This window comes from Chelonia mydas, chromosome 4, assembly GCF_015237465.2.
Source record: "Chelonia mydas isolate rCheMyd1 chromosome 4, rCheMyd1.pri.v2, whole genome shotgun sequence".
NCBI lineage: Eukaryota > Metazoa > Chordata > Testudines > Cheloniidae > Chelonia > Chelonia mydas.
The window spans coordinates 56,117,484-56,126,924 of record NC_057852.1 but is presented as its reverse complement, the minus strand read 5'-3'; the positions used below and the strand labels follow the sequence as shown (position 1 = coordinate 56,126,924).

Below are 9,441 nucleotides of genomic sequence, written 5' to 3'. Positions count from 1 at the left end.
AAATAAAAACATTTGCATAAAATTTGTTTTAAATAGCAGTCCTCCTCCCTCTCCTGTCCCTCAAAATGTCTTTTCTTCTTTTTTGTGGGGAGGATTTCTGCATCAGACAATAGGGCTGTTGAGAGTTCTCATTTTTTTCTTAGTTAGTTATCATTAAGTGCCAACTTTCCTGCCCTGCAGAGTGTACAGTCTAAAAAACAGATGTTATACATTTCATTTTTATTAAAAACTTCTGAGTGCATGGAGTTTGGGTGAACTCTTGTTCTCACTGAAGTCAACTGGAGTTTTACCATTGACTTCAATGGGGCCAGAATTTCATGCTGTGTCTGTAAAATTCCATGCACACTAATGGTGCCAGACAAATAATGAGCCATATTTTCAAAAGAGCTTAGTTCCCATTTCGACACACAATGAAGTAGCTAAATTTCTCAAAAGTGTTCAGCACTTAGCAGCTGCCATTGAGGACAAAGGGAGCTGTCGAGAGCTTAGATGCTCTGAAAATTTCTCCCAGTAATTACAATTGCCAGTAAAGAAGCAATTATAATACATCAGAAACATCTTATTTTACATGCAAGGGAAGGCCCCTCTTTTCCAGTTTTTTATTTTGTTTACAATTTCCTGGAAATTGATTGGGCTTATTACAAACTTTAAAAATGGATGAAAATCAGTGCAAACATTAACTTCACAGTTTTCTGGGTAAATAGTGGGCTTAATATTGGGGGATGGAAGGACCAAAAAAAGCAACAGGTTACCAAGACGCCATTGCTCCTTCCGGAATGGGAAATCTGATCCAGGGAGTTCTGCACATTTCCTTTTTTAGGGCTCAAATACTGACATACACATACTGACATCCATGCACATGTGTGTATCTTCCAACGCATTGACTTACTTTAACAGACAGCCTTGCATATACACTTGGACTAATTTACTGTTAACGTAAACACATCTACCTCATGTAATGGATTGGATTTGCTTCACATAATCAGTATTTTCAGGTACTTAAGTAGTCCAAAATTAGGTGAAAATAGATTTAAAAAAACCAAATGATAGCTTTTGTAAAACCCAGGAAATTTTAGGTAAAAATCAGTAAAATCTGAAAACAAAGGGCCTTATATATATTATATATGCACATACACACAAATACATGTCTGTCCATCTGTATATCTATCTGTCCATATTTATACACTCACACAATGACTGATAGAGAATGCATGATGTCATAAATATAAAGGGAAGGGTAAACACCTTTAAAATCCCTCCTGGCCAGAGGAAAAATCCTTTCACCTGTAAAGGGTTAAGAAGCTAGGATAACCTCGCTGGCACCTGACCAAAATGACCAATGAGGAGACAAGATACTTTCAAAAGCTGGGGGGGAGGGAGAAAACAAATCTTTCTCTGTCTGTTTGTGTGATGCTTTTGCCGGGGACAGAACAGGAATGGAGTCTTAGAACTTAGTAAGTAATCTAGCTAGATATGCGTTAGATTATGGTTTCTTTAAATGGCTGAGAAAATAAGCTGTGCTGAATAGAATGGATATTCCTGTCTGTGTGTCTTTTTGTAACTTAAGGTTTTGCCTAGGGGGATTCTCTATGTTTTGAATCTAACTACCCTGTAAGGTATTTACCATCCTGATTTTACAGAGGTAATTCTTTTTATTGTTACTTCTATTAAAATTCTTCTTTTCAAGAACTGAATGCTTTTTTTCATTGTTCTTAAGATCCAAGAGTTTGGGTCTGTGGTCACCTATGCAAATTGGTGAGGATTTTTACCAAACCTTCCCCAGGAAGTGGGGTGCAAGGGTTGGGAGGCTTTTGGGGGGAAAGACATTTCCAAACGGGCTCTTTCCTAATAAAATAAACCCGGATAAACGTTTGGTGGTGGCAGCGGAAGTCCAAGGACAAAGGGTAAAATAGTTTGTACCTTGGGGAAGTTTTAACCTAAGCTGGTAAAAGTAAGCTTAGGAGATTTTCATGCAGGTCCCCACATCTGTACCCTAGAGTTCAGAGTGGGGAAGGAACCTTGACACATGATAGTATGGTTTTATTGACATGAGTATGAAAGAGTCTCATTGTTCACAAATGGGAAAGCCATGGCTGAGTTGTGTAGAAAATTGCCCCATAGATGTGCCAGTAAAAGATTCAGGCCAACCCCCACCATCAGTGTCTCCATATATGTTACATATTTTACAGGGGAAAAAACTGTTTTTAAAATTATTTTTAGAAGGTATTTTAAAAGTTTATTGCTGCCAGATTTCTTATCTCTCCATCTGTACAGGGGACTGACTGTATAGGCTGTATGGGCTTTCAAGAAAAACGAAAGTTATAGCTGTAATTCTAATGAATTTTAGAAACATCTAAAAATTATCTAAAATTGCTTTTTTCATACTTAAAATGTCACAGTTTAAATATCTAGTATTTCAAAACCAGCTAGGGCTAGAAACAATGGCTCTATGTCAGTGGGATTCCTAGCTTTCCAATAATATAAAGCTCCTATTTCTAGCCCTAATGGGTCACAAAATACAGTATAAGACCTTGAATATGTTAATAGTCCAGAGTTGACTATTTCCCAGTTTAAAGGGTTAAGCTGTTGGGAAATACAAATATTTGTGACAGGCTGTTCTGGAGGTTTTTGGTGATATTTTGAAGCTTCTCAGAAGTTTAGAATGTGCGAATGGCAGAAATAGATTAGTGAACAAATGCAGGCAAAACTTTCAAAGGTGTACAAAAATGCAATTTATCACAAAATTCCATAATTTTTCATGTGGGTATCTCCACCATTTGTGCAGGTATCCATGTATGTCAGATAAATAGATACATGTAAATATGTGTGTCTATATATCTATATTTTCACATATATACACATGCACACACGTCACCACTCTGTTACTAGTTTTACGGCATTGTGATTCCACTGAAATCAGTGGTGCTGCTATGCCAACATAAAAATGGCATTGCCTGGTGATGTATCAGGGCCTTTATTGGTTTCAATCCTACAATGCAGTGTTGTCAGCTGCTTATGGGAATACGGACTTCAAAGGCCAAATTCAGAGGTAATTCCCGCACTCGCAATGCCACGCATCATCTGGGGAAGCACATAGGCTGCCGCGGGGAGTGGTGCAAGGAGCTCCAGGAGCTGGGAGTCCTGGTGCCGCAGATCAGGTCCGACGACAACACCATCGTCACCCCGAGTGCCAGGGGCATGCTGGAGAGGACCCTGAAGGCAGCCATCCACTCACTGTACATGGAAACCCTGAAGCGTAAACGGGACCAGGGTAAACCCTTTGAACTGACCAGCAAGTGGGATGCGAGCAACCACTTCCTCGCCGGGGGCGGCTTCACCTGTTTCACTGACTGGCGGTTCATCCACCATGCCCGGCTCAACTGCATCCCGCTCAACGGAGCCGTCGGCCACAGGAACCGAGACAAGCATTGCAGGAAGTGTGGCTACTCCAACGAGACCCTGCCCCACGTCCTGTGCAGCTGCAAGCCCCACTCCTGAGCCTGGCAGCTGCGCCACAACACCATCCAGAACCGCCTGGTGAAAGCCATCGCACCGCGCCTGGGGGAGGTCGCCGTGAACTGCGCCATCCCCGGTACTGACAGCCAGTTGTGACCTGACGTGGTAGTCACCGACGAGGCCCAGAAAAAGATCATCCTCGTTGATGTCACAGTCTCCTTTGAGAACAGAACCCCGGCCTTCCACGAAGCCCAAGCTCGTAAGCTGGAAAAATACGCCCCCCTGGCCGACACCCTGAGAGCAAAGGGCTACGAGGTGCAGATGGATGCCCTGATCATCTGAGCCCTGGGTCTCATGGTCTCAGACACCATCTGATGGTCCAGGGACATCTACATCGAACACATCACCGGCCACCGACAGTACCAGGAGGTGTGAGCCGGTACAATATCATGCATCAACTATGGGAAAGGGACTGAGGGACTTTTTCCATTGGACCATATGAACTGGACCCATAAACTCACTGAACATTAAATCCCACCAAATGAGGGTAAATCCATCCTCATCATCGTATCCGCTCATTATACTCCACACCTGAACATAGCCATTATATGAACAACATACCCCCATATTTCAGTGTCTGTACTTTGACCCGTTAAACTTTTATCCCCAATTGGGGAGATTGCAGATTATGTATTCCTTACGCCACCCGTTCCTAAACCAAATTTCGCACCCCTCGATAATCTGTACCTTATTCCCTGATAACCAGAAACTTCTATGCTTAAACTCTGTACCGTTTTCTTTTTACTTCAACATCATCTTAATAAAATTATTAAATATGTAAGCAGAGTCAGGATGAGCTCTATCCTGACATCTGGTGGCGAGTTGTGGGTTATGGAAAAGAACTTCAGGGGCTGATCTCATTTGCATAGGCACACCCCCCTGCCTAGATGGTCACTTTGGCTGCTGAAGGAGCCCCAGTTTCTCTGTTATTGGGGCAGGAAGAATAAACTGTTATTATCCTGATTATGTGAATCAAGGACAGTGGAACTGTACTTGGCCTTTTTTTAATGATGGAGGGATTCACCATCAACTAAGCAGCACTTGCTAGGCAAGGGTCATGGGTTCCAAAACCCAGTGAATTGAGAGAGGCTGGGGAAAGGTAATACTTGGTGGTATGGGTCCTTGATGAGGGCCTTACATGCCAATTGCACCTTCTCCTCTCTCCCTGGTGGAATGTCAGAGCTAGTTTTGATTTCACTACAAGTCTAGTTACAGGCTACTGAGCTGAATTCACTTTGGGCCAATGGTGTACCAGCACTGAGGCTCCCCTACTACAAGCTGAAATCACTAAAGAGCTAAAATTACTAAGAGCTGAAATCACTGAGTGTTGTGTTAAGTAGCAGGGGGGGGCTGAAGATATATTGCAGAGCAGTTTGTGGGATGGCTGGAGGAGCGGAGTGGCTGGCAGAGCAGAGCAATTCGTGGGATGGCTGGTGGAGCAGAGCGGAGAGGAGCTCCACGGACAGGTTGGGCAGTCGGCTTCAGACCACGTAAGGTGCCCCTTAACCCCCCCTCCCCCCCCCCCCGCCATTTCCACCCAGGTTGGGAGGTAAAACTCTGCAGATAAACTTTTGAACTCTAGGGCTGCACTGACCAGGGACAGAGACTTTTGGGTTGTTGGACTTTTGGGACTTTGGGTGACTTTTGGGTTGCTGGACTCAAGAACCAAAGGGAAAGGACATGGCCCAATTTACTTGGGGTGGGTTTTGGCTCATAGGTTGTGTTATGAATCCTGTTGGTGGTGTTTCCCCAACATAATGCCACATTGTTTCTCTCTGTTATTAAAAGGCTTTTGCTACACTCAGATTCTGTGCTTGCGAGAGGGGAAGTAATGCCTCTTAGAGGCGCCCAGCAGGGGTGGTGTATATATGTCCCAGGTCACTGGGTGGGGGCTCGAGCCGGTTTTGCATTGTGTTATTGGAATGGAACCCCTACATACTGAACCGAGCCCTTGTTGCTGCCAACTCTGATGGGCAGAAGGGTTACATGTGTAAGGCAGTGAAGTTAGACTCCCTTATACCCAGTTAGAATTCCCTTAGGCTTACTTATTCCCAGCCTGCTGCTGAAAGAATCTGAGCTGATAACTTAGGCCTGGTCTATCTGAGAATGTTTTAACTGGAATAACTAAATTGTTTCAATAATACTGGACAAACCTCCTAAAATAGACATGCAGCCTTGGCGCAAAGTGGGGCTCAATCTGGTTTGGTTTAATAGTATAAAATTTTTCATAAATTTAGTTATGTCCATTTTAGTTGCATACAGATATGGATACAGTATTAATATGAAGAGAGAGTGAGCAAAAGTGTATATGTTGAAAGTTTCTTTTTATTGAGTCAGAGGTGCTGTTCTGTCTGATTTCAGTCAATTCCAAACCTGGCACTGATGTGGAGATGGGACTCAATGATTTTTCTAAACGTCATGATTATAATGCTAAGGAGATGGTGCATTAATGTCTTTGGTTTGGAAAAAAATTTAGTTCTGCATTTCCTGTATTCCATGTAGTGATGTGCATGCCATCTTGTTACAATCTAAGAATTTCTATCCCCTATTACTATATACTGTACTGTAGGATGTTCACAGAAGCCTTCAGATTTGCTTAAATGCTACTATGTGAGTCATATGTTTAAAGCATTAATTCACATTTTTCTTAACAGAGCTTGCTAAAGACACAAGTGGTATTCTGGAGACCAATGAACTATTTCTGCAGACCCCAGTTCAAGAACCTCTCTGGTATAGTATTTGCCCCCATTCTAAACTCTATAGACCTGTTACCTAATAATAGTCAATTGATAAGAATTGATAATAAGAAGTATATTTTATGGGTTTGAATTTAGTTAATAATTAAAGAGACCTAAGATAACTCAGCTTGATTGAGTTTATTAAGCAATTGTTATTCAGAACGTAACAGAAAGGCATAGGTTACCCCAATCTGGAGAATGCCTTGCAGCTAGTGATAGTCTGATTTTGATACTGTCTAGTTCTGTTATTTGCTTATAGCTTGACACTTTTATATGCAACTTGTTTGCAGTTTCATTTATATTGTTTCCTTTTTTTCACAGACAGACATATCTTATTTTTAGTATTTTTCCTAACTTTCCAGCAACATAATCAAATATATTTTATTTACTTTACTTTATATTTTGCTAACTGAAGTATCTGTTACTTGTTGTTGTTAGTGCATTGCTAAAAATAGTATTCCTTACTTTAATTCTTGCAAAGATTATCATATCTTTTCCGGTAATTCTTGGGAAGCTGGTATTTTTCCTTTTCTTAAAATAACTGCAAAGCATCAGTCAACAGGCCCATATTTGCTGTGCTTGCTCTCACAAAATTCACAGTGATGTCAAAGGGAACAGTTTACTCTGACTTTCCACAAGCTGTTTGGATGTCTTTTTTGTTTTGCTCTGTCCAAATACAATATTTTTTCTTCTCATAAAACTGACAAAGACATAAATTCAGACTTTTTTGCTGTTAGCATCCAACCAATTTTTGATTGCTGATCAGTTAATCTCCTTTCACTTCAGGGATAGAAACCTCTGAGGCACAAACAAATCTATTAACAAGCTGCTGAGTCTGGAAAGAAAAATCCCAAACTTACACTACATGAAACTTACAGTAATATAATTTGATATTTTTAATTACAGAGAATTCCAGTTCACTGAGAGAAAAAGCTCTGAACCCTTTTGATGAAGTCAAGAAGATCCTTGTTAGAAAACATGCAGAAAAATGTTTGCGTTTCAGTTTGTAATTTTAAAAGGAGCACAGAGTTGCTGTGCAAGCGCCCAGGAACGTTAGGTCCTTGTATGACTGGTGTCAGGTTCAATATGTGTCACAAAGGTTTTTATCTTAACTATCCTGCATGTTGAAATAAAATACAAAAGGAATGGTAGCATTATAAAGAAAAACCAATATATTTACCTATTACATAATCTATCCTACAGTGTACCTCCTGTGAGGTGCTGAGCACTCTTAACTCCCATTGAAGTCAATGGGAGTGGGAGTTGAGGATGCTGAGCGAGATCAGGCTCTAAACATATATGCTAATTTTACATCAAAATCTAGCATTTTGTCCATTTCTGTGACAGTACACTTAAATTTTGACCCCTTTTACACAGGGCCTTCAGTTGAGTTTAACAAAAGTGCTTAACAGCTGTGACTCAAATGGGTTTTAACATGGTTAGAAAAGATCCAGCCTGGTTGGTGCACTATAGCATGGTTTAGATCTAGGTTATAATACAGTTTGGTCCGAACCAGCTTCAGCCACAACTAGGTTTGTTTAAGCATAACTATTGAACTCTCTTGAAAGCCCTGTATGAACAAAGCATTTGAAATGCTGTTTACCGTTCCTAGTAAAACAATAACCCAATGTAACAGTGAAACAGGTATATTTAACATGGAAATTTTTTGTCGTATTAAAAATCTGTATTTGACATGTTTAAAGCTACACAAGACACCTTTTAAAAGTGCACCTTGTGCTTGTTCTTGTAATCAAACAAACTAAAATCAATGGAGACTGATTTTAGCTAATAACCCACTAATAATCTAAAACTCTGATTCTTTTAGTACAGTGAAGTCTGCTTGGAGAATTTTATTCTAGTTTGAGTTGGTCAAATTCTTCTTGTCAGGAGATTCCCCTCATGATCCTTAGCAGGCAAACTTCAATAGGCCATTTTCAGGGCTGCTGTAACCCTTGACCTGTATAGAAGCTAGGAGGATAAAAGATTGAGGTTGTCCTTCTGAGAAATGTAGTAAAAGTAGACTGTTGGGGACCCTTTGAGTTTTATTTGGAAAAATTGATGCAGTCTACCATATATCAGATCGAGGGACGTGATCATTTCCCTCTATTCAGCATTGGTGAGGCCTCATCTGGACTACTGTGTCCAGTTTTGGGCCCCACACTACAAGAAGGATGTGGAAAAATTGGAAAGAGTCCAGCGGAGGGCAACAAAAATTATTAGGGGGCTGGAGCACATGACTTATGAGGAGAGGCTGTGGGAACTGGAATTATTTAGTCTGCAAAAGAGAAGAATGAGGGGGGATTTGATAGCTGCTTTCAACTACCTGAAAGGGGATTCCAAAGAGGTTGGATCTAGACTGTTCTCAGTGGTAGCAGATGACAGAACAAGGAGTAATGGTCTCAAGTTGCAGTGGGGGAGGTTTATGTTGGATATTAGGAAAACCTTTTTCACTAGGAAGATGATGAAGCACTGGAATGGATTACCTAGGGAGGTGGTAGAATCTCCTTCCTTAGAGGTTTTTAAGATTAGGCTTAACAAAGCCCTGGCTGGGATGATTTAGCTGGGACTTGGTCCTGCTTTGAGCAGGGAGTTGGACTAGATGACCTGAGGTCCCTTCCAACCCTGATATTCTGTGATATCTCATATCTCAGAAAACCAGTTCTTTCAGATCTAAATAAACAAAGGTTTATGAGTCCAAATAATTGCGATTTTTTTTCTTTAACAACAAAGCCTCCCAGGTTCAGAGTCTGAAGGAGGCTCCATTAGGTCCTTTGGTCAGTTTTTATCACAGTCCTGTGAAAGTGAGAGCCTTAGCCATAACAATAACCCTGTCCACTCATTCTCTTCAGGGCTGCAATCTGTGTAACTGGTTAAGAACATCTGATAATAGGATTTGTTCTATTAAGGCTATGCAAAACATACAACATTTCTAACTCCATCTGCACATTTTTGATCAGGATGCATATATGCAACACACATACAATACATCTGACACAGTGTGACGAGTTCGGTCACAGAGACCCCCTTGGGACTGCCACCTGACATGCTGAGATTACCTCTGAGCCCATTTTCCCTGCCTTGTTAGTTTCAGCAGACATCTTAGGTGGAAACTAGGGGTTTTCTCATGTCTGGGCCTCCTTTGTTCTGTTCCACCCCCTTTTATAGCTTTGGCACAAGGCGGGAATCT

At 41.1% G+C, this 9,441-nt stretch overlaps 1 protein-coding gene across 4 annotated transcripts in view; it reads left to right on the top strand.

Annotated features, from left to right (window-relative positions):
• The window catches only part of TTC29 (tetratricopeptide repeat domain 29), a 214,823-nt gene extending 206,376 nt beyond the window's left edge, over positions 1-8,447 (top strand). For all 4 annotated transcript variants that reach the window (XM_037897363.2, XM_043545782.1, XM_043545784.1 and 1 more), the window contains 2 exons: positions 6,171-6,246; positions 7,161-8,447. In XM_037897363.2, coding sequence (XP_037753291.1) covers positions 6,171-6,246; position 7,161 — 77 coding nt within the window. In that variant the 3' untranslated portion in view covers positions 7,162-8,447. The remainder of the gene's footprint in view (positions 1-6,170; positions 6,247-7,160) is intronic.
• The last annotated feature ends 994 nt before the right edge of the window (positions 8,448-9,441 follow it).